Source organism: Apteryx mantelli, chromosome Z (genome assembly GCF_036417845.1).
Source record: "Apteryx mantelli isolate bAptMan1 chromosome Z, bAptMan1.hap1, whole genome shotgun sequence".
Taxonomy (NCBI): domain Eukaryota; kingdom Metazoa; phylum Chordata; class Aves; order Apterygiformes; family Apterygidae; genus Apteryx; species Apteryx mantelli.
In genome coordinates, this window is record NC_090020.1 from 63,822,872 (window position 1) to 63,849,274 (window position 26,403).

Here is a 26,403-nt window from a genome sequence, read left to right on the forward strand (position 1 = left end):
ACAGAAAAATTTCTTGTACATGTAGGCTGAATTTTATACTTCAGACTACAGAAAGTTGCAGGCTTCAGACTATCATTTGGTGACTGCAGTCTTCAAGAGGACTGTCTGCAGACTTTACTAAATCCAGCTGAAAGTGGGGTTCAAACTAATGGTTCACAGTGTTCAAATTAGTGATTTAGAGGAAGAGCAGGATCCTGAGATGAGTGCTAGCACTTGTCAGTATTCATTGAGAGGACATGGCCACTAAAATGGAATTTTTTTTTTACAGAGATGATGACATCTGCCTATGGATTAATGGATTTGTGTTGTTAGAGCCAAAAGCTTTGATATTGTTAGTGTAAAAACCAATTCAACAGTGCTCACAATATAGGAAACAAGGATTTAATCTGCAGGACTACAAAAAACAGAAAAAATACTGAGAAAGCAGGAACACTGCCACACCACTGTCTACAGTCCTTTCTCTGACTATTTATTGAGATCTCTGGGTTTGTTCTTACCCATTTAAGTACAGCATTTCAAGACATATTCAGAGCTCTAACTGGTTTTAATATATGGTGTCTAAATTACGTCCAGTCATTTCTGTTTGTAACTAATTTAGCCCTGGAAATGACAGTGCCATCATTGGTTCATGATCTGCTGATGCAGGTCAGAGCTGAAAGAGCTCTGTCTTAAGAGTAGGTACCTCAGTGTGAGTAAAACCAGTTTCCTTACAGCCACAAAAACAGCTTATGCAATGAGGCTTTCAGAATCAAAGTGACATTCAATATCAAAGCCTTTGGTATAATTACTCTTTTTAATAAAGATCTTTCTGTGAGTGATTCCCTTCCATGACAGTCTCATCATATTTATTTAAGTATCATGAAGGATCTGGCCTGTGCCCATTATGCCAGAAGACTTTTCAATCTTCTTTCTTATCCCAGGTGGTTGATAAGAGGTTTTCTCTAGTAGCATTTTCTCCCATTCTGTTACTGTTTCATCATCCACACATTCACACAGCCTTGAAGGAGCTAGGAACTATCAGTCAAACTGATAGCACTTGCATTCTGTGCTGCCTTGAGCTACCACAGTGATTGTAGAGTTTTCCAGACATTTTATAATGCTGTGGCCAAAATTCTTCTGATGTAGCATAGTCATGTATGAAAGGATACATGACATGTGCCAGTATCATGGTTGTGTCTTGGATACAAAAGATAATTTGAGTAGATGAAGATGGCCTATCAAGTATGATGAAGGGACATAAAATCTCGGTGACCAAATTACAAATTTTACACCATCTTTTTCTGGGTTTTGTTTTCCATTCTACCCTCTCTTTCAGGGAAGGAAATGGAAACATATTTGGACTGTTAGATCCTAGCACTGGTCATTCAGGTCAGCTCTTTCTCACACTGTGGAAAGCGACAATTGCTCCTTGCATACGCTGTGCTTTCCGGAAAAGGATTGCTTAAGCCCTATTTGTCAGTGGATGAGTCGCTGGAAGTCTGATTTCCTATACCTTCCCACTTCTCTTTGAAAGCTGTTGTCTCAGTGGCAACCTGAGCAAAGTAGGAAATGCTGGATGCAGAGATAGTGGTGTTAAATGTACAGGAGCCCCCACCCTTGCTGTATACAGTATCTTCAGAGTGGAGCATTCGTTCAGCAGCTATGTGTTTTGTCCAAGTGTGGAGAATGAGTAGCTTTGCTCGCACCTTGGCTTCAGCCGCTGCCAGGTGTGCTCATCCTTGCTGCTGCTCTTGTCAGCAGCGGCATTCCAGGCTGAGCAGGTCTGTGCCTAGCTGCTGTTGTGTCTCACTGACAGAGTTGTCTTTAAGAAAGAAGGAGGGGACAACCATGATTTTAAGCAGTTTAAGTTGTGGCAAAAACTGAGTGGTATTTAATAGAGTGAAGGAAAGACTGCTTTGCCTCCCTCAAAATGCATCCAAGAGAACCATCAAACAAGAGAAGTAAGACTACATCTGAAAGATCAGATCACAAGAATTTTTTTTAACAGTATAAGCATGGAAGTCATGATCCTTCTTTACTGATCTTCATATATTATTGTGTTGTCCTAATGTAACTACTTCAAAAAAGGTTTTGGTGATTTTTGGGGGGTGTGCTGGTGGTTTAATTAACTTTTAATGGTAGCTTCATGCAGTTTAAATACCAGCCTTGTAAGTTAGTATCTAAGCATTTGGGATTGAAGAATAGGATGTAGTGACCAGTATTAGATGTAGACTTGAGCTTTGAGATAGGTCAGGATTGATCCTTCTCCTGCTTGGAGAATATGATGCAAGAATCTAATTGGTGATACCAATTTTAAAAAGCAAATTTATGATAGTTTATTTTGCTTTTCCAAAAATTATGTTATTTACAGGCAGTTATGTTTTATTCTCACTATTATGATCTAAAGGATTATATAATTAAAAATATTAACAGTACCATCAATTACTGATTAACATATTCAAAATATATTTTTAATTAGAAAGGATAGAAGAGTGTTTTATAGAGAAAATTTTAAATTGCAAGGCTGTGTAATGTCCAGTGTTTTTGTTTATATTACACCAGTTTTAAAACTGGACAAAATTTCTGTAGTTTCTGAATCATAGTGCAGTGGGCTGGCTATGATAGGAGCTTGATTAATGTATACTGAGAATTGTAATTATTATGTTAATATTTGCATTGTGCAGTAAATTTTTACTGTGAATGGTTACACAGACCCTTTCACTTGAATGCACTTCAAATTCCTGAACAGCGCTAACTGGCTTAGATATATAGGAAGACTAGTAAAAGTGCCATAAAATGGACTCCTCTGTTGCTCATAAAATAGTAATATTTATTAACAACTACAGTTTCTGCCAAACAAGTTTTCTTTCTTTCAGTCTAAAAATGGTTTTAATCTGTATTTCAAATACTTAATCTGATGAAGCTTGCAGTTACAACAGCTAATTAAACATTGATTGCATTAATATGCTATTTGAATACTATGGGTATTCAAGGTTAGTTGCTGTTACTACTTCAAAACTAAACCTGCAGATGAAAAATGTGAAAAATTGCAGAGAATTCAGTTTCTTCTGTAATTCTCTTCTGAGATGAGTTTCATCTTTATCTACCTTTGTTCCAAACAAGGAAGCTACCTTCCAGATTCGTAACTGGTAATGAGAAGTAGTGAAAATTTAAATGAAAGCAGTTTTGATTTCTTTACCCTTGGAGACTTCCAAGAATCAGGACCAAACATCATATCTGCTCTCATTCTCAGCCTTAAACGATGCTTTTTTCAAAGCTACGCGTAAACAAAGGTGATAGTAGGCTGCAGCTCTCTAAAAAGTGTTTTAATTTTGATTATTTATGTCTTAAAAACAGATCTCAGTATAGCTTAACAACTGAGCCTAGAGCTCTTACCAAAATGATTTTGTTTTTTAATTTTTCGGCTGGTTTTTATGTGTGTTTATAAGAAGATATCTGATGCATTGATTATGAAGTGTGGTTTGACAGTATTTTGACTGTCGAGTTACATAGAAACTGTTGTAACACTTAACTTTGTTTAAACTACTTCAGTTATTTCATGCCTGCCGAAGATTACAAAATGGACACTTCAACCTGAACACCAGTTGAAAAGGAGTAAAGCAAGTGTCAAAATCAGAGCCACAAAAATAAAGCAGGGAACCACCGTAGTAATAGTAGTCTCTTGCGCTTTTATTTGTAATATAAGCATTTCCTTTTATGTTGATATTTATAAGAAATTAACAGTTTTATTGTTATGGTTTTAGTCATGTCCTTCAGGGGCCCGTGATTTTCGAGAAAAACAATGTGCAGACTTTGATAATATGCCTTTCCGGGGAAAGTACTATAACTGGAAACCCTACACTGGAGGTAATGTGTAGCTTTGCAAATATACTAACATACTTAAAATCTTTGAAGTCATATAAATATTGTCTAGAAAGTAACATCTGTCAATAGAATGTTTTAATCAATATACTATGAGCTAAGCTTGCTAACCTTTTGTCAATAGTTGAAAACGTTACAGAAGAGCCATCTGTATTTTGGTAATGTTTTGTTTTACTATGAAAGGGAGTGAACATCCTTCTAGGGACTCTACTTTAAAGTACAGAGCCCTTTTCAACCTACAGTCACAATAGAGCTAGAGATTTCATGGGTGACCTGTAAGTGCCTTTGATGCTACAGTGATGAGTTCAGTATAAAAATCTTGTTCAAGTTCTTCTTACCCAAGGTGAGAGTATGAGGAAAGGGAGAAAGGAGAAATAGCACTTATCAAAGTCTCTAAAGATTACTTCAACTATTGAGTTATAAATAATTGCAATGTGCAGAAGAAGGATATTTTCAGGCAGTGGAGATTACTGTAATTTTTTTTTCTTCTTTGGGACGCTTTAATCAAGCTTAATGGAGTTTCTGTCATCTTTTGGAATTCAGAGGTTGCCCTTTGATTATTTTGTCTTTTTATGTTCTAAACTCTGCATGGATAAGTCCATGGCCTCCTTTGAGTTTTTATATTTAATTGAATTGAATGATTTTATTCTTAGTTTTTTAGATTATGAGTCCCAAAAGGACTGTTGTGATCATCTGGCCTGACTTGTAGTATAATTCAAGTTATAGGACTAGATTTCTAACTGAAATAGAGTCTGATTGTGATTTGTGAAATTTATATTGACATATTACTAGAACTACATTCTTTTGTTTTTCATGTTTATCAAATGGTGAAGTGGTGTCTTTATTATTTTAAATTGTTCAATAATCATTAGGGTTGTATTAACATAATGGAATCGTTATGGAGCCAGCCAACCTTGCCATATCTTACTATGAGCTGAAATAATCTTTTTTGCAAGAAAGAAGAGTCAAGTAGAGAAATCAATAAGGGGAAGTAAAATAAAGTGTATACGTTATGTATGTCAGGTATGAGATAAGATTATAAATTTCAGATCTGATTATGTATCTATTTTTTAATTATTAACTTTTCAAGAATTCTCTGTTATTTTTTTCTTTGCTTTCATTGTCTAGGTGGGGTTAAACCATGTGCATTAAACTGCTTGGCTGAAGGTTATAATTTTTACACTGAACGTGCTCCTGCAGTAATAGATGGGACTCAGTGCAATGCTGATTCACTGGATATCTGTATAAATGGAGAATGCAAGGTTACATATGTTTTATAAAATACTTATGGATTAGTTTGTGTTTGGTATTTGTTGTCATTCCTCCTACATTTGGTACTGGTACTCACTTGTTACCTATGTGAAACAAGCTTTTTAAATGTCAAGTTCTTAATGAAAGGGTAGGATTGAGACAAAAGATAAGAAAAGTATTTGCATAGATGAGACAAATCATTTGAATTTCAGTAGCTCCTCTTAGATATTAAAGCAGTTATAGCTAGAATTCTGCATTTTGTCTTCCCTGTTTTATGTTGTTTTCTGGTCTTTGTTGAAGAATCACTGGAAGAGGCAACAGGAGACAGATTCCTTGCACGCTTCCAAAGCCTGTTCCATCATCCCAATTAGAACTCCATTCTGGCTGAAAGACAGTATATGTGAAAATCTGTTTCCAGCTGGTTCATCCTCTTGCAAACAAATCTGCTGATAGTGTAATCAAAACAGGAAGTTGTCACTATTGCTCTGTAGTTCTATGAAAAAATTGCATAACCATGCAACTATTTTCCCTTTACTAAAGATCTGATTATCTTCTAAGCTTCCTATAGAATTGTATTACATGAACTTGAAGAGAATTGGAGGCCCGTGCCATATTTTTGGTTATGTTCATCCCACTGCTGCTTCAGTTTAGCAGAGCATTTAATTATGTACTTAAGTCTAAACATCTTAGTAGTGCCGTTGACTCTAATTATTTGATTTCACTGAAATCACTAGCTTACCTGAAGCTGAACCCTATGCTTGCGTGCTTTGCTAAACTGAGGGTTGAAGATTTATGATTACTGAATAACTTGTGATGAGATCAAAAGCAGTTGCCATGTATTAGCAAACTAACCAAAACAAAGTATAGGAAATAAACCGTGAAATTCTGATGTACTTTATACATAAAAAGATTTTTAGTACTTTTGAGAAATCTTTTAAAACTGATAATCATTTGCTGATATTATTGACAATTCCACAAAAATGGGTACAAAGATCATTTGAATTCAAGACAAATTTAAGAAAGATCAGAATTAGACTTTGCATTTGATTGCAATAAAAATATAAATTTAAAACATAAGTTTTTGTTTTCTTGTCATTAAAATGTTGTCTTTTAAATTGTTAGAAATGAATATTTAATTTATCTCCAGTTGAGAATGAAATATGTAATAAAATCAGGTCTCTGTTCTTGGTGAATCAGAAAGTTGAAATGTATATGGTCTGCTTAGAATATTAATTTGTCAATTAATTAAAATGTTTTAACTTCTCTTATGACCGATGTATTTTGTATTTACAAGATGGTAAATAGTTTTGCTAGACAGTAAATCCAATTAAAACCAAGTTTATGTAGCTGCCATGTATCTGTCTAATCGAGATGAATCGGTAAGACATAGAAAGTTAATCATTGCTCGTTATACATAGATTTCCCAAATAGCTAATCAGAAATTTACTGTTTATAAGCAGTTATAGAGTTCTATTTTTTTCAAAGGCTTTCAAATCCTATGTAAAATAGCATGTAATTCAGCCTTTCACTAAGCTTCATTCTGCATTCATTCTTGCAGTGAAGTCATTTACCCTTTAAGTTCAGACTTCTTATTAAAATAATTAGGATCGCATAGAGTAACTGCAAGCTTTGCCTGCAGGATGTGGAAAGATGGTCTATAAAGCTGTAAATTCCTTTGGAAACAAAGATACCATTTATGTTGCATAAATGTTTAAAGAATACACAGCAAATATTTCCTTTAACAAAGCAATATAGATGGAACACAACTCTTGTAATATTAAATAAAAATTGCACAAATCATTTATTAATAACCATAATAATTGCATTATTCATGAAATGCAGTGAGATTCCCTACTGAAAGTCACTGTAGAAAGATAAAGTACTATTAATCAAGATTTAATTAATAAAACAAAATGTGGATTGTTCCGCTTCCTGATTTTCTTCCTCTGATAAGTGAAAACCCACTTATCATAACAGCTATCTAAAACAGAGCAGATAGATAAACAAAGAATTGGATATCTCAAACTTGAGAGAAACACTGCAAAAAACTGTGAAGATAATGGTGCAAAGAAACACCATCCACAATATTTGTTCTCGCCTGTTCTCAGCATGTAGGTTGTGATAATATTTTGGGGTCTGATGCAAAGGAGGATAGATGTCGCGTTTGTGGAGGAGATGGGAGTACATGTGAAGCCATTGAAGGTTTCTTCAATGATTCGTTGCCCAGAGGAGGTATGCATATATACATCCATTCTATTGTACAATGTATTTGATGACTCTTTTGCAAGTACAATGATCAGCTGATTTCCAGCATGGCATTGCTGCTGATCGTTCATGCAGACATCATAACTGGAGCTGTAGTTCGTTTAGAAACTTTGACTTCCTGTAGCAAAGTTGGATTTTTTTCTTCAGTGATAGTTTGTATTTATGTAAAATACAACAATATGTTTAATTACTCAATACTCACTTCTCTTGGACTTTAATGCACTTAAAAAGAAGTATGTAGTTTGTCTTTATTCATTAGCTATGGTTGTATATTAAATGAAATTTTGTGTACAATTTTAGTGTGTATGGTGGAATCTGCTATTTAATCATACATGAAAGTTTAGGATAGAAAAAATCCAGAAGCATCTCTAAGTTCATGTTATTAAGATCTCGGAAATGTATATGAGCACTTAGTTGAAAGCTTAGCTCATAGAATGCAGTATTAGTATTGCCATCTTCATATTAGTAGTAGTACTATTGCATGTACAGTATGGTATCCAGTTTTGGGCCCCCTGTTAGCAGAAAGGTATTGATGGACTGGACTGAGTTCAGGGGAGGCCACCAAGATTGTTGAGGGCTGGAGCACTCACTACCACTATGAGGAGAGTCTGAGGGAACAGGGTTTGCTTGGCTTGGAGAAGAGAAAGTTTGTGGGGACCTAGTAGCAACCTTCTAATACCTAAGAGGAGGTCACAGGGAAGAGAGAGCCAGGCTATTCACAGTGGTGGGTGCATGGTGGGAGGATGAAGGACAATAGCTGTAAGTTGAAACAAGAGAGATTCAGACTGCATATAAGGGAAAACTTTTTTCCCCATGTAGACAGTCCAGCAGTGGGCCAGGTTGCCCAGAGAGGTTGGGCAGTCTCCATCTTTGGAGGCTTTCAAGAGCCAACTGGGTAATGCCTTGAGTAACCTGGTCTGATATCCTAGCTGACCCTGCTTTTAGCAGGATGTTGGACTAAATGACATTCTGAGGTTCCTTTCAACCTGAATTATTCTATGAACCTAAGGTCAATTTGTACATTAATTACTTGTGATTTACTGTTGAAAAGACTTAATTAGTGTTAAAAAAAGGAATTCCTGACTATATGTTAAATTCTTGCTGTCACTTTCACTTTTGTGTCTGAAATTTAAAAAGTTTTCCTTTATATATCATGAAAGAGAATGTTCAAGTACATTTGAATCTCATGTCTCTTTTTAATTGTTAATAGTAAATAATTTATTGTTAGTTTCATGATTTAAATGTTATTTTTTGTTGTTATCTTAAACAATATATCTTCATCTTACAGGCTATATGGAAGTGATTCAAATTCCAAGAGGTTCTGTGCACATTGAAATAAAAGAAGTGGCAATGTCGAAGAACTACATTGGTAAGAGGATGGTTTACATAGCAGACTGTTACTAAGATAAACTTTATGAAGTTATTTGAAGGTACAGTGTTCTGGTTTGGCCAAACACAAAGTAGTACGCATAGTAGGAGCAATGGAGGCGATGATAGTTTAGACGGCGGTCAGACAGGTGCAAAAAGAGCAGCAATTGTTTGGGATGTATTCTCCTGAAGTAGAGCTAGTGAAGTGCAGCATGCAAACCCTCCTTGCCCACATCAGTGTGAAATCAGGTAAACTTCACTATTCAGAGTGTCAGACATTGAGCTGAAGTGGATGAGGAACTCTTACATGATCTGCAGTCTCACTCTGTGAGAGTGTCTTCCACCTGGGCAAGTCTTGATGGGGGGATTGTACTATTTTAAAACACCATGTTATTCTTGGAACAATCTTTCAACAACAGCCATAGTTACTTAGATGTTCTTTTAAACAATGCTGTCTCTCTACCGTAACATAGTTTAATGTATTAATTTCACAGTTTTTCTGTGTTGTAGGGACTTAATGCCATTCCTATTTTATAGATAAGGGAAATGAGGCAGAGAAAAACTCTGTGGCTTAACTGAGATCATTCAGGAAGCCTGTGGTAAAGCACAGAATTAAATTCAAATTCCCAGATTACTTTTCCTTTCTTTAAAGATTGTCTTAAATTTGCCTTGCATTTTTGTAATACTGATATGTACTGATCTGGCTTCACCAAACTCAATATGTATTTCCGAAAGTTTTTGTACCCTGATGTGTGCAGCATTCAGTTCACAGTAGTGCAAGAACACCCATTTTTCAGTCGAAAATGGCTCAGAGAGCTGGTGAGTTGTACAGCAAACTAACAGATTAACATTACCAAAAGCTGTTACTTGTTTAGGCTGAATGGCAGTTGACTAGGCTACTTTGTGAATCTCAGCTCCATAGGACCAAAAATATACCTCTGACATATCTATAACATTAATGTGTTGGAAAGGACTACGATGCATGGAAGTGTGAGTTTGAAGGACAATTATCCTCCTCAGTACATTATTTTCTGAACTGATTGTATTAATGATGGTACCTGCTACTTTCAGTTGCCTACATTTCTGCCTGCCTGCCCCCACTCTCCCATAATGCAGCAGATGATCAGTCTCCCTCCATTCTGCAGGAAAAATAACATCCACTACTCCAGCAATAAGGAATGTTTATTATTCTTTCAGCATCACACTTCCCCTGGCCCCTCCCCCTTGTCAAAATACACTGCTGGTAAGGTTGCTTACATATCCTATACGTGACATGGCAATCAGAGGCGGTGGGAGGGAGGCACACAATGCATCCTATCATGGTCGTTTTATGCTAAGAACCACATTGCCAAAAGGCCATTTGTAACTTTAAAATCTGCACCAGTATTAATGTTATATTCAAATGAAGATACTTGTTTTTCTGTTTCAATGGGTAGCTGAAAGGCAAAATAAAGGAGATGCTCTTAGCTGCTACAGTTAAGTTTGTTATTCTTCTAATTTATAAGCAAAGGAAAGTGATCTGGAAAAGCATTTAGATTGGCAAATCTATATAAAATGAAAGAAGAATGCCAAATTTTTTGCTTAAGTAAAAAATATAGGCAGCTTCTTTGGTATTTAATCTGGCCACAGATTTAAAAATGTAAAGTCACAGAAGCCCTAGCTAACACAAATGGGGGATTCCTCTCCCTCACTGGTTCCTTGTGTTTCCAACTTCCAAATGAGCCTTTACATCCTAATGAAAGATGATCTTACCGAGTCTGAGGGGCCATTTCATTTTGTGTGCGATGCTTTGTACTGTGAGTGTGAACCAGTGTCAGATCACCAGTTCCTGGAAAAAAGGAGTGCTTATAATTTGTCTGTTCCCTTAAAAGCACTATACGAGCATGATGGTCGTTAAAAATGTGTTTATTTTGTTAAAATAGGTACCTCAGGGGTATTATTTTAAAGACATTTCTTTAGTGGCAGTGCCATTTTCCCTGTTCCTTCCTTACGAGCAGGCTAACTTGTAACAAATATCTCGCAGTTCCTAAGCTGAGATCCAGTTCTTTTGCAAGCCCTGGCCTCACGTTTAGGCTGCAGTTAGACGTTTGGCAACTTTATTAGCTTGATCAGCACCTGTCCTCCCTCCCCTCATCTCTGGCTGCTCATTTCTGCACCAGTATCACTCCTTCTGTTGTGCGAGCATGAGTGCATGTTTCTGCATCTGCATAATAAATCAGTTTTTAAACTGATCCGTCCAAAAAATAACCCAGCAACAACAAAATTGCCTGTTTTCACTGCTGCTGAAAAAATGCATGTTGAGCAAAGCTGTTATCTTCCCTGAAATGGATTTATCTGGGTTGACATCTTCCCTTACATCCTCCTTAGGCAACAGCGTTGAGTGCTAATTTCCCCTGGGCTTCCTCTGTTCTCAAGTTCTTACAAGTAATTTGATTAGGTTATTAACTTGTTTCTTCTGTCTCATATGCTAATAGCATAATGTCACTGCTTCAACATTGTCATGTAATTGTATTATTGGAATGCTGCTCACAGCTGTGTGAACTTCACCTCAGCATAACAACTGACATTGAGCAAATCTATTTACATAATGCAAATGCATTTTTCTTTGGCAGTTGGACAAGTAAAAATGAACTGCTTCACTTTATACATTAGTCTGAGTGTATATATAGTATGTAATTGATAGCATGTAAGGTCAGAATGATGAATTATGTAAAAACATGTATGAGGACATTTGTTCTCCTGTGTTCATTTATATGTCTCATTTGTTCTCATTTATATGTCTCAAATAATGTAATTCAAAAATTCATCTTGTTATTTGCTGTTAATAGAGACTAGACATACTGAAAAGAAAACATTTGGGAATAGCAGAGTGGTGGAATAAGAGACACTTGAATATGTCTTGCTGGTTTTGAGAGATCCTGTGGCAATTCTATTAATTGAGCTAGATCTTTTGAAAGCAGAGTGGATAGAAATTTTGGCTATGTGGCAGTGTGACATCACTAATAAAACAGGATATTGGTGTTCAGCTGTAATGTGGTTATTTCATATACCTACTTAAAATAGATAAATAGTTGGAGTTCTGTTCTTTTCTTTTAATATAGTACTGCCTACAATTTGTCTTGTTCTGATGCTCACTTTTTTTACTACCTACTTCTCTTGTACTGCAAAACCCATATAGACATAAGGAATCTGAATTATTTCGAGGATCCCAGATAACTGAATGTGTCAGAGCTAGTTTTCTTCACCAAAGCATATGTGTGATTCCAGAGTAAATCCAGGGAACTCAATGGAATTAGATTTATGCTATGGAAAGACATTCTTTTTCAGACCTTAAGGTACTAACGGAAATGGTTACTAACCCTTACTGAATATGGCTGTCACCAGCAGAATGTTACTGCTTCTCCAACTGTCTCCTCTTTATATAAATGCTCTCTAATCTATTTTAGAAAACTTGAGCATCATTTGTAAAGACCTTTTTCCTAACTGTTTAAGCTAAACCATCTGTCCACAAAGATGTAGTTGAGAATAAAGCTTGATCTTAAGATGTCTTATTCCTTATGATTGCGATGTAAATTCCCTGTCCAGCAAAGTCAGTGTTTTGTCTCAACAAAGACCAAATCTCCATTTAACTGCATGTTTTCAGTCATCATTTTCCTTCTAAGAACACATTTTATTTAAAGTAAATATGAATGCCAAGTAATCTAGTAATCTTCATTATTATCTTAAGTTAAGAACTCAATATCTAATTAACAGAATAGTCTTCTTAAGATACAAAGTCAGTTTCATATTTAGAAACTTAATCTAATACATTTGGTAAAATATCAAACATATGTTCTTGAACAAAATCTGCTCGTCCAATCTAATTGGTCAGTTTACTAAGAAGTTTATATTTTACCTGCAGTACTTTTGTGGTTTAGGGCTGTAAATTAGGAATATTAAGACATCTTTGAAGATGAAATAGGTAGTATTTGGTCTTGTGGTGCAAATATCTTGGATTTATGCTTTGAGAAGGAAAAAAAAACAGGGCAAATGAGCAAGAGCTGAACTGACTGTGTTTCAGACTCAGTCTTCCTTCTCTCTTTTTTTTTCCTCTCAGCTTATTATCTGAGATACCTATGCTTACGTTTCCCAAACACAAAATACATAATCTAAAGATTAGATTGGTTATAAATTTATTGATTATAAATTTATATATGATTATAAATTTGAGACCTGCATACATCTGTGTAGAACAGAATACATTGCAGGTGCGCTCAGCTTTAGGGTTGAATACATATTACAAATTGCATGTGGCATTCTCTTTTATTTCTCACAGCACGTGCATGTTGAAATCTGAAAAGTATGCCTGCCCATTGAAGGTTATGATAAAGGCAGTATTGTCAAACTGCATGAGAAATATTTTGACCAGTGCTAAAGAAAAGGTTTTATATGTGAAATTCACATACATCTGACAGATTAGTAGTTTAATTTGCAATGGCTTCTCTATTACAAATGCTGCTTCCAATTTTTAGGTAGCTTGTATTTTTTTTTAAGCTTTAAAATCTGAAGAGGATGACTACTATATTAACGGTGCCTGGACTATTGACTGGCCAAGAAAGTTTGATGTTGCTGGAACAGCTTTCCATTACAAGAGACCAACAGATGAACCTGAGTCTTTGGAAGCCCTAGGCCCTACATCAGAAAATCTCATAGTCATGGTAAAGTTATAATTGATATATTTCTGAATTTTTAAATATGAGGAAAGGTGAGGCCATGAATGGAATCAAAATAGGTAGTGTTTACAAAGAGTATACAGCTTGCCAAGTTCTGGGACTTTGCAATAATTAACTTTTCAAAACTGACAGGCAAACATTGTGATGAAAAAGGGGGATAAAGTCAGGAAAGCCCCAGGAAATCTCACTGAAAATACCCCTGATGAGATTCCTGTCTGTGTTAAATGTGCTTCAGAATAATGGTAGCATAAATTGTAAATGGGATGCCTATTGTATCTCTGCATATTTCTGATAAATGAAAGTGCTGAGAAACAACATAGAGCAACTGCATCAGGCTGTGATGGTGATGTGTAATATCTACAGAGTGCATTTTGCTTTCCTAACAGATCTGTAGATACCTGGTTTTAAACATGTCCTGAGGGTAAAGTATACCATATTTCTTACTGTACTTCTTACAGATACTCAAGAGTATGGAGAACAGATACTCAAGAGTATCATGATTTGACCAATATTAATATGTTAGTAAAGTATGTTGTTTTGACAAATGTTGCTCCTAATGGATTGTACAGAACATGAGAGCGTAACAGAAGAAGATGGGACCAAGGTCCTTGTGCCCAGTCTCTGACAATAGGCAATAGTGAGCCTACTGTTACATTGAGGAAGAATATGAGAACAGGGTGATATTTCTCCAGGATATTCCATCAGCCTCTAGATTTGCAGCTCAGGGTTTGTTTGAGCCAGACATGACACTTCTGTGTATAGAATGATTGCTCCCTGGGTATTTACGTCTTAGGCAACATTTTCAAACACCTGAATCCATTTTTTTTTCTGCTGCAGCTGTGGATAAGCTAGAGAGTCTGTATAAAATGAGTTACGCGATGATTATAGTGCCTTTCTCATTCAGTTAGTGCCACTGACTTTCTTACCAGAAGTTTTCTGCTCTTCTATCCAATAGAGATAGGCAGATATGCCTCTGCAAAATGTAACAAGGTAGAAGGGGATGAGAAGTAGCTCTAAGATGTATCAGATTGCTGCATCTTAATATACATGATATATAATATTAGCAACAAAAATGTTTGGTAGAGGATCAAAGACTAGACTTATTAAGAGAGCACAGTGTTGGACAGGTGGTATGTGGAAAGGCAGTTCAACAGTGAGGATAACCAGAAGCTCATAGTGGATAGTGTTGCTAAAGCTGCAGTGAGAGTTAATAATATTCATTAAAAGCTAATTCTCTTGTTCGCCAAGCTAATTCTGTTGGCTAATGCAATAGGGGAAAATGACCTCTGTTGTTGACTCCTGCAGTCATGAGAAGTATAAGCAAGGTCAGAATATTAGGTTCACAAGTACTGTGTGGGTAGTTCCTCACAAGATTTCACTTGGGACTTAAAATCACGTTGCGTTTTTGCACAGTAATGTCCTTAACCAACTTTGACCTCAAAAAATTATTCAGCTACCAAATTATTTTCCATTAATGAAGACGTTAATTTCATGAAAACTAGCTTTCTAAAATTATTATTTCAAGAATAAAGAATTGACTGAAGTTATGAATTTGTGGTAGTAAAGGGAGGGGGAAAAAGAAAGCTCAGCTTATACAAAGGAAAAATATTATTGTGTATGTTTTAAAAGTTAGTCCAGATTCTTTTGGAAATACCTGAAAGAACTATTACGGCTTGCTTTATTACCTTTTTCCCTTCCACAAGGCATAACACATACCTAGATTAAATGTCACTGTAGTTGCCCTCTGCTTGCCTGTTTTAATGGTATAACCAGTTGTTTTCAACTACAGATTCTGCTACAGGAACAAAATTTGGGTATAAGGTATAAATTCAGTGTTCCCATCTCTCGCACTGGCAGTGGAGACAATGAAGTTGGTTTTGCATGGAATCATCTGCCTTGGTCAGAATGTTCTGCCACTTGTGCTGGAGGTAAGATACATACCAGGCAGTCAAGCTAAAGGGTAAACTGAATTGCAAGATACACATTAGTACATAATTTTGTGGATAACTAATTGAAAATATTTCTTTCAGATATGCTTCAAAACTTAATTTAGTGAAAGAACATTTATTTTATCATGTTGGATTTTGGTTTCAACTACGTTTAATATGTACAGATTTTTGTGTTAAATACAGTATATCTTGGCACAGTGTGTCTCTGCTGATGCTTCTCCTCAGATTCTCTTGAAGCTGGGATGTTTGCTTTTCACAGGAGCTTTCCTGATAAAGGACATCTGAAGTTTTAAGTAAGGAGATAAAAACCAGAAGGCAACTATAAATAAGGGATGTGTGTCTGTGTGTGTATGTATGTATGTGTACTTCACGTGATCCTAGTCAGCCCTCCTGTCCTCCAGCCACCAAAGTTCAGGATGCATACTGGCAGCTCTTCTGTAGGAGATGATAACAACTGGATTATACCTCCCAGCCCATAGCAGTATCTGAGGATTGTTGCCTATTGGCAGTGGTGGGGGATTTGTAGGTTGTCCCATGTGATTTCATCATGGGTGCCTTTTGCCCACAATTTACTGTATTCCTAATCCTCCTCCCTCTAGTGGCCACCAATGCAATTCTTTACCTCTGGCTGGGAGAGCAGGACAGTTGGCTTCCTTCAAAGCCAACACCATTGCTGCTGCATGGACTGGTGAGTAGAAGTGCTGTGTGAACAGCATCTTTCTTCTCTCTGGAGACTGAATGCATCATCTCCCTGACATACCTTAATTGCAGAAGATCGGGGAGAGAGCTTTAAATCCATCTCAGAATTTCAGCTTTCTACTGTGCAGCACACTGTCAGTAGCAAGAGGAAACAACTGTTTTTATTTAAAGAACCTTCAGACCAAATATTTGTCCTTTTCTTTTTTTTTTTTTTTTTTTTTGGCTACTGGAGGTGTTTATGTTTAGAGGCATCTTGACTCATCTTTCTGCTGGATCCTGCTGTGGCTGTTATGAGTTGTTTGCTGTTTAAGTACTGGCAGTTTGCTTAGCTTTGTGTAAGACACAAAAACTGATACAGTTTCTCTTCCATGCAGCTAAATAAAGTCTTGAAACAAAGAGAGGCATGTGCCAAATTTGTATAACATTTTTACTGTTCATTTGTTGGATTCTTGTAACCACCTGTGTGACAAACTGCTTTTTTAATTAATATTCTAACATTGGTGAGTCTGGTAGAAAAATTAAAGTTTGAAAGTCTAAAGGCAGAGGGGAAGTGCCTATCCCATAGCAAAAGACACTTCTAAGTTTCAGAAACTTAAAAGTACTGCCAAATCCAATCTTTATGACTGCAGTCAGTTAATGATCCTTCTGAAGTCAATGGGAAGACTCCCACTGATATAGGTAGAGACAAGATTTTGCCATGAATCTTTTGCAATGCAAATAATTTGTTGTCATGTCACAGATTCAGAACTATAAAGAGAAAATGATTGGGTCTAAAGGAGTAGGTCTCTGCCTAGATAAAAACATTTTGACATAATTAACTTTTAAAGAAAGACATGCGAGTCACTGGCATTCACTGTCTGTGTACATTTATTACTCATTTGAACTTCTTTTTCTGTTGAAAGTAGCTTTTGGTGGCTAAACAATGCACTTTTCTTTCCTTCAGCTTAATGTGAGGATATACTACGGTAACTTATTAAAATCTGTGCTCAGAGAATAAATGTTTCATTGTAGCTATAATTCATGTAAAAACTGTATCTGTTTTCTCCATATGAATACCTCCTATTCCCCCCAGTTTATGAAACACCTTTTACCATATGCCAAAAGAAGACACAATTCTAAAAAGGAGCTGAGTCAGGGAAAAAGAAAAGGGAGACAGAGGTTGTAGAGACAGACACGGTAACTGGAAAAGCTAGCTAATAAAATCTGAAGTGTGAGAAATTTTAGAAATGAAGCCACTTCATGGCTTTTTTTATTTCTATAGGATTCTTTATGAAGTCCAGTACTGAAATTCTATTTATTTGAAATCTCTCTTTAGAAGAGAAATTTTGCTTGACATCAAAGGATAAAAGCTCAAAAATTAAAGAATTCCCTACTAAAAGTTTTTGTTTTGTTTTGTTTTTTAAGTAATGAACATGTGTGAGAAATACTAGTGAGGAAATTACTTTTTATTTATGATGTTGAAAAAACAATAATAAGATTTGTGTACAGACTGTAAATAGATGAAAGGCATCAACATTTTTCTGCCTCTTATTGTAATTTGTACAGCTGACTTGTAGTGCAAAGACATTAAAGGTTTGAAAAGGTTTGAGGATATGATATTTCATCTTCATCTAAGAAAGCTGTAGATGAAGTCTAGCCAGATATACTTTTATATTAAAGCATAGAGTAGCTGAAGACAAATCTAAATTCTAATGAACATATTTAACTTGTGCCCATCTCTGAACATGTCTGTGTTCTAATGTTATGTCTTTTTGTCTAGGTGTATGTTACACTTAAAAAGCTATCTTACCAAGGTACAAAAGTTACTTTATCAACATAGAGATTTGCAAGTATTTAGAAGCCAGCAAATGACAGATTTAAGGGTGACTGTGAAATCTCAGGTTGTTTGCTGTGGCTGTTCTGTGAAACAGGGACCAGTGGGCCAGGGACCGATCTCTCACCCTGAGGCTGCCTTACAGACTACCTCATGTTCACATCCACACTACTCAGGCCAGTCCCCGCTATATCAGACTGACTATATTGCATCATGTAGCACTTGGCCAGGTTTATGACTCTTAAGGCATAGTTATTATTTGGTGTATGTTTTTTGATTCAAAGTAGTTAAAATATGAGGACCATTGTTACAGCCTACCAGAGTGATGTTTCTGTGTTGTAAACTTGAGGCTGTGTGTTGAATGTCATGAAGCAGAGCCCAAAGGCCAGATACTGAGCACTCACAGTGAAGTCCCTGGGAACTGCATGAAGTTCATCATCCCATAAAGTGTGTATAATGCTAAGTGTTCTGAAAACTCAGTTGGGCACCCCAAATTAATGGATTCTTTTCAAAGTAGACATTATACCCCCTCTCCCTCTGTATACTTCATAGAGGAGTCTAGAAGATAAATTAAAGTTTGTGAGACGGACAATAGCATATTTAGATTGCATCTGAAAGACCAGGAGGAAGTTAGACTTTTTATAGTAAGAGAGCATAAAGAGTGTGTATTTAGTAGTGTCATGCATGTTAAAGAAGAAAAGAACAAAATACTCCATAGTTGCTCTGCAAGTGAACATCATTTTCCATACAGTGGACTAAGCAGAAATGTAAGATGGGGAGAGGAGTAACTTAGGCACATTCAATCCTGAACTGTATTGTAATTAATACAAAGTTTCATAGCAAGCCTTTTTTCTAGCTTTTCCTTATTTTTCACTGCTGTGTGGCATTAAACTGGACCATCATGTCTCCAAAATCTGAGGGGTTTTTTGGTATTTTCTTGAGTTTTACCAAAAATAGGTTTTTCTGATTTACCAATTACTTAAAAAGCATGCCTGGTAACAGGCAATGCTTTTCCTTTCCTGGATTCATGCACTTCTATGTAGGATGAGAATATAATTTCATTCATTTTTAATATCTCACTGGACCTGTCTGTCCCTTAGTATCTGTTCTTAGGCTTGGAAATGCAGAATTGTAGCTTGTCTTTTTGTACACTAGAACAAGCATTTTCTCTGTGGAAAAACTTCTCTTTAAAATACAAATTCATTCTACCTGAGCTAGTTCTTCATCTCTGGGAATGTTATGTAGCACTGAGCTACATGCATTCTCCATCATAACTTTGTTTTTTCCCCTTAAATTTCACTGATAACTGTTCTACTCTGAGTAAAGAGTTTTAGAAAGGAAAAGTTATTACTATAATGTTTAAGTATTTCCATAGTTGATACAAATTAAATCTTACCCTCAAGCTTTACCATAGATTCATTATCTGGTAAAGAAAAAGTACATTATTTTGTGTATAATACTATGTAGTTATATTTGAAGGGCAAACCTTTGTAAAAATGCATGCCTGCTCAGATCTGTGCGATAGATATGCTGAATTAGAGAACAAGCATTTCAAGCACCAGTGCTACTGAAAGCATCTGTTAGGCCTGCTTGCAAATTTTTGTATTTCAATTGTGTATTTATTATACTATAGGGCTCTGTAAAATGTTGGTAGATTTAGACAACTACAGGAAAACAATACCAGAGGTAGCACAATATACATGAAGGGAAGGAAGTGAGGGGAAGTTTCCCTTTTCCTAAGGAGAAACTTGAATACTGAGAAATAGGAAATAAAGCTTAATAAAATGCAGACTGGAAGGAGAGGAAGGAAGTACTGAAATAGAAAAGGGCAATATATATCACTTACAGATCACTGAATTATAGTTTTATTCTCATGCATGTCTTTCCTTATACCTTGTAGCTTTCCAAGGGCAAGCGTCCGACTTTGTTCAGGAACAGGAGTATTCTTGATAAGGAAGTGAGCTGCTACTGGTATTGTTTAAAAAAATCCAACAACTAAAGGGAAAAAATCCGTCTGTATAGTTTTACTTTTGTAGACATTAAAAATAAACTACAGTAAGTGCATGTCCATTATGTTTCTTTTGTATCCCATTCTTAAAAGTCTAAGATGAAAGCCTTATTATCTGGAATTTACCAGGTATCCTAAGCATTGGTCTTGATTTCATTTCATTCCATTAGAGTTCATCTCCGGATGAGTTAAATATCTTACATACTTGTGTGGTTTTTTGAAATATTCAGTCAATATAGTATAAAAAGTAATTTGATTGCTGTTCACTTTCCTTTGCTGATCACTGTTGTACCAGTGGTGCCTACTGTGTTTTTCTTTCATGCCCTCAGATGAATTATAAAACTGTCTTTGGACAAATAAAACATACTTGTCCTCATCAAGGAAAATGTAAGTTTGGCTCTGTGATGAATATCTTGTGATCTGATGAGTGAGCTCAGAAAGTATGTCTGGGTTAACCAGCATGCACTAGCTTTAGTGATGCAAGACTCACTATGTATTGGTACTGGCATCTTTCTAATTAACTGTTGCAATTGCAAACCACAATTTTGGGGGGTTGCTTTTAAAAATAGATAAAGCATTTACATGACTGCAATTTTAATAAGAATAAAATGTGCTCCACGTAATTTTAAATTTGGCTGCTGAAAGTCATGCAGACTATTTATGAATTGAAACATGTAAAACATCTCAGATCTCTAGGGAATATGGTCACTAAACCACTGGAGTTTTGTTTTCTATTAGAATTGCATTGACCAGTCATGAGGACATTTTATGTCTTTTATTATAAACTGTAAATCTGTAGATTGGAAAGCAGAATGTTTCTGTCTAACTGCTTGTAATTATTCCCCCGAGAGCTTAAACGAACTTGTTTAGCTGTGCTTTTTAGATTATTTTCAGAGAGCATAGACTCAGAAGAGTTGATAATTCAAAAATATTTTTTCAAGGCCCACAGGGCTTAACTAAATCATAGCTGTTTTCTGGGTAAAAACAGTGTTGCTAGTTTTGCTCCATTTTTTTGTGTGTGTTTTGAAGTTAGAATCTGAATTTTGTTTATGCGATATTATTTTAAGTAGCACTGTAATTAGACAGCAATAATTTAAAGTTTACTTAATCCGTACTTACGTTTCTTATATGACAAAGCACATACTGCATGGCAAGATGCTGCAGAACATCTTAAAACTGGACCAGCATGTCCAACTGGCATGGATTAAAGAATCTTCACTTTGTGAGTGAATAGTGGTGCATGCTGTCTTACGAGTGATATGCTACCTGACCTGCATTCAATAAATATCATGGCTGGTATAAATTTTTTTGAAAACTGAGCACAATAATACTTTGTGTTCATAGTACTTCAGAGTATTTTCTTATTGCATAGCTCTTCAGAAATGAATTTCCTGAGGCTGCCAGGTTTTAGCCAAAGCCTGGAAGGAAATTCATATGATGCCAGTAGGAATTTTAGTGAAAACATAATATTAATATCTAAAATATCCCATAAATATAGTTGATAGAATGACATGCATTTTTAAAATGTGTAATTCTAAAGTATGCATAAATTATTTTTAAGCAATTACATTTGAAGGAAACTTCATTATGATGAGAGCAACTTATTATTATGTCAGTAACCAAGAGAATTAAGACAGCTTGTGATGGAAAGGGTAAATGGTTATTCATCAGTCAGAGCTGAACATAATTCTCTATCAACTAGCAGCACCATGTTACTGGCATCAGTGTTTGGATTGACTCTTTTTAAATACTATTTTTCCTCATGGTGAAGTGTGAGTAGAAAAATGCAAAGAAAAAAAACCCCTTCTACTCAGGTGACAGACTTGTCATATTTTAGTTACATTTTAATTATCTCATCTGTTGCCTCTACCTTAAAACTATCATGTCTACATAGGTAATAGGATTTCAAGTGAATCATCTTGTCACAGCTTCCAAGGCATTTAGATCTTCTATTTATTTCTCAGGAATCAAAGGAAGAGATTAAACAGGAGAGCCTGACCTAGTAAATATTTGTCTCCCCCCTTCTTACAGTGATTTATGTTTTTCTCTACTAAAATAGTAGTAAAGGAACAAAATAAAGAATTGAAGAAAATTTTGTCTCACTGTATATATGTACATATATATATAAATAAAATAGCAACATTGCAGTGCTGACTGATTTGAAATTTTGATGAAAAGTGTAGCTAAAGATCTATTAAAAATAATAGAAAATTAGAAATTAAATTAGAAATTAATGAGAAATGAGATAAAGTATGACATGGTAGGTCATGCTTGACTAGCCAGCTATCCCATTTTATTATGTAACTCATTTTCTAGACCAAGGAAATGTGATAGACTCATTCAGCTAGACTTCAGTAAAGTATTTGTTATCACCTACACCTAATAAAAAATTAGAAAAGATTAGTAGACTAGAGGTGCTTTTAAAAGGTATGTTATCAGGCCAAAAGGCAGTGCTAGGGAGCCCCTTATAGATCTGTCATGTGACTCATAAGACTTCAGGTTTTTTTGTTCTGACTGTAGCATAAGAAAACAGAAAGTTGCAATGAAATTTGCTGATAATGCAGTAGTAGGAGACATATAGGGAAAGAGTGGGGTATTATTCTATAGTCATGATAAAGGCAAATATGATCTTAGGATGTATTTCTTTGAAAGTTTTAATGACACTGGATAAGGCACTAGTAAAATCTCTCTGCAATACTGGGCAGTTTGTATTGTGGCTATAATAAGCGTGAACACAGGCACAGAAGTGTTGTGAGGATGATCAAGGGAATTGGCATATCTAACTTCCATGCAGAGACTGCAAGAGTTGGCTTGATTAGCAAAGCAAAGTTATTTAAACTGAAAGAATGTGTTGGCTTAAGAAAATACTATAAATTGTACATTAATATCTAGAATGTAAATTAGAATGCTTCTAATAGTCAGTTGTGAAGTTCAGAGATGAAGAATGCACCCGGGTTTAAGATGGAGTTCAGTTTGTGAAGCGGGTTATATAAGAGTGGTTTCCAGTGGTCGAAGGATGTTGTTTTTAGTTGTATGTTCTTATGTTCCAAGTTTATTTAATTGCTAATATATTGTAAGATCTCACTGAATTTAAGCCTTATATAATTTTTTTGTAATAAAATATTAGGTGCCAGGAATGCTGTGAATGGAATATCTCAATGTGAGATTATAATGTCCTTTATACCTGGTGGATAAATATCTGAAAGAGAATATCTGTGTGTTAACCCAGCAGCTGTGGGGGACATGTCCTCCAGGCTCTTGAGGGGCCCCCATACTAATGATTTGAGTTGTGTCTCAATTCCCACTGGACTAACGACTAGCAAAATATGTTTTTTCCAACATGTAAAGCACATAAATTGAAAATTTGCAAGAAGTGGAGGTTGAATATTGTTCAGAAATGGTATTTTCTTTTTAGTTTGTTTATGTATATTTGTGAATGTTAGATTCAATCAGAAAACCATCTGACAGGCTTGTGCACTGTGTTTAGTGTTACCTACAACTGTCTACTGTGGCATCCAGATAGATGTACAAAGATAAAACAAATGGAAGATACTCATTGGTCTACCTGGGTTAACTGTAGGACATATACTTCATGTTAATCAATATATTTTTCATAAATAAAGCTTACTTTAAAATGTTCATGGTATTTATGGATAACTTGAGATGTCAGACATTTGTGAAATGATTTACAACCTGTTCTAAAGCGTCTGCTTTGGGAAAATTATATGTTGCTGATCAAAAAAAAGGAGATATCTCTCCCTAGTAGCAGAGCTGGGACTCTGAATTTAGATGCTTCGGAGGAGTCAAGACTCCAGCGTTAGGCACTTTTGTTCTCAACATGGTTAATGGAGGACACATGATTCTGAGGGTTGATACAATGCCCTCACATGCTAAACAGGGATCTGCATATAGGCAGCCCTTAGACCATAAGTGGTATGTTGAGTGATATCCTCGCCTGTCAGGAACATACCATACACATTTGAGATGAGGCCACACATGAAGCATTTTTATGTACTTAGGATCCAGACTGTTGAGTTTACCTGAGAGCAAGTATTTAAATTAACAGGGCTTACTCTATTTTTACGTAGGGGGTGATACCCCTATTTTGCAGGATTCTGTGGTGATTATAACATACTTGTCCATAGCAGTTCCCTATTTCAGTTTGAAGAGATTTATACTGGAAGTACATCACCAGAAGAATAATCTGTGCTGCAGAATAGTTGAGAAAACTAAGAGGGCAGGGAAGGTGAAGATTTTCTAATGACCGTTCTTGGCCACAGTGCAACCAGGGATGCAAGATTCATGGAGCCAGGGGAAAGAAAACAAAAAAGGGACTTAATCTGTAACTAGTGAAAAAGGCATTCATCTAGCACAGGCAGCTGTGGTTTTTGGTCCTTGCTCTCAAGATGGTTTGTACATTTTACATTAGACTGTAATTGCATAAAGAATCAAAATAGTCTACAGACTAGCAACAACAGTCTTGCCGTTTTAGGTGACTAAATTAACCACTGGGTTAGTCGCAGAAGTTACTGTTTTCTCAGGGGAGGCAGGAGTCCATCAGACTGAGAAAGGATCAAACCTGCTATTCATGTATCTGCAACCTCTTAGAGGGTTCTTCAAGGCTATCATGCAAAAGGAGGTTACCATTTCCCTATGTTCTTTGCACTGAACATCATAGGGACATTTTACTTGACTCACTGTTGGAGTTAAATACCTAAATTCCATATAGGTTTCAATTTAGGAACCACAGTAGGAGATTTGATTCTTGTCCTTAATGACTAACAATGGAAACAATTAATAGGTAAGTTGCTTAGCTAGTTTAAAAAGAACAAAAAGACTAAAAATGTTTGGTGAAAGAACATCACATGTTTTTTTAGTGAGATGTTTAGTGTCTGAAAACATATTTATATAATTAATTTTTTTACCGCAAATGTCTATCTCCTATAAGACTCTTGTCTTAAAATGGAGAGAGCTGTAAAATGAAGTTGGCTGATATTTTTATGTTTTAATTCCTGTGTATTTGTATGCATTTCACAATTTGGAAAAAGTTATATAATTGCTTCTGTTTTTAAGAAGAGTTTAGGGCTTTTTGCAACCTTTATGATGCAAACAATCCCATTATTTCAGTATTATGACTACTCATATTCAATAAGAAGTGTGTATGAATTGCAGATCTAAAGTGTGTATATCCCAGCAAACATCACACAACTTGTTCTAAAAACAGAGGAGGCCATGTGTACCATGTTTACAACAATGCTCTGAGCTGCACTGTAGTCATATATCAATGGTTCTTTGACACCTTTCTTTACATCCTGTTTTTTAAATTGGAAAATCTGCTTAAAATGTTACCTTAAAATATTGTCATGGCTGTGATTTTTCACTTTGTTTTGGGAATTACAATCAATTCTGGACTGCCCATTGATGGTTAAATAATGAAAGAGGAGCTGGGAGTGCCAGACATAATGAGCATCCACAGAGAAAAGCTGCATCTTTCAGAATGAATAATACTTCTATTATTTTAATGAAGAAAATATTTATAGGATGACATGTATAAAAATGCCACACTGAATCCCACTATTGCTGTTTTATTTTATACCAGAGCACATAAACAATAATTCTGCACTGAAGTGTGACCACATTCTGTTTGGTAATATTTTCTTTGGAAAGTGGAGTGTCTTTTACTAAGAGAGAAGGGTAGATGGAAAATGGATTTTGTGCAATATACAAATAAAAACAATCTGTTAGTAAATCTATAAATATATTCCCTTTGTTTTAGGAAACAACAGCAATTTAAAATCCTCTCTCAGTGGGGTGGCCTAAAATTGAAGGAAAAAGAAAAATTTTGTGTGGTCAGGGGTCATTCAGTCAGTTCAGGCAATTCAGTTCCCAGGAGCATTCAGCCAATTAAAGTTGGATAGTAAGATTAATAATCAATTGGTGAATCATACTTTTAGTCAACAAGTAGAGGAGTAAGAATTAATTAATGGTGTTTAATTTCATCCCAAGGTGTGCAGAAACAAGAGGTGGTGTGTAAAAGGCTGGATGACAGCTCCATTGTGCAGAACAATTACTGTGACCCTGACAGTAAGCCTCCAGAAAACCAAAGAGCCTGCAACACTGAACTTTGTCCACCTGAGTAAGTTATTAATTACTAAAATAGGCATCTATTTCGCATGGATAGAAAAGTCTCTGTAATACGTAATAAATACTGTTGACCAAATATGGTATAAAATTTTGATTTAGCATTAGGGTCCTGTCTTATCAGATAGGATATTTGTTTTGGGGTTTTGGTTATAGTTTCTTGTTCCTCTGGAATCAGTTGTGGAAGTTCAGTTGTGACCTAGAAGAGACCTGATTTGATTGAGGAGCAGTGTTGTTTGAACTACAGAAAAAATCAACGCAGTCACTGTCTGTAAAAAGATAATACCAAAGCAGTTTGTTAAGAAGGAAGTGTTAGGTGTGGTGAACAGAACTGGA

General features: G+C 35.7%; 1 protein-coding gene across 1 annotated transcript in view; it reads left to right on the forward strand.

Moving 5' to 3' along the window:
• Positions 1 to 26,403, forward strand: part of ADAMTS6 (ADAM metallopeptidase with thrombospondin type 1 motif 6) — a 163,385-nt gene that overhangs the window by 112,758 nt on the left and 24,224 nt on the right. The window contains exons 15-21 of the mRNA XM_067316437.1: positions 3,744 to 3,846; positions 4,990 to 5,123; positions 7,221 to 7,344; positions 8,666 to 8,746; positions 13,279 to 13,442; positions 15,247 to 15,385; positions 25,933 to 26,062. Coding sequence (XP_067172538.1) covers positions 3,744 to 3,846; positions 4,990 to 5,123; positions 7,221 to 7,344; positions 8,666 to 8,746; positions 13,279 to 13,442; positions 15,247 to 15,385; positions 25,933 to 26,062 — 875 coding nt within the window. The remainder of the gene's footprint in view (positions 1 to 3,743; positions 3,847 to 4,989; positions 5,124 to 7,220; positions 7,345 to 8,665; positions 8,747 to 13,278; positions 13,443 to 15,246; positions 15,386 to 25,932; positions 26,063 to 26,403) is intronic.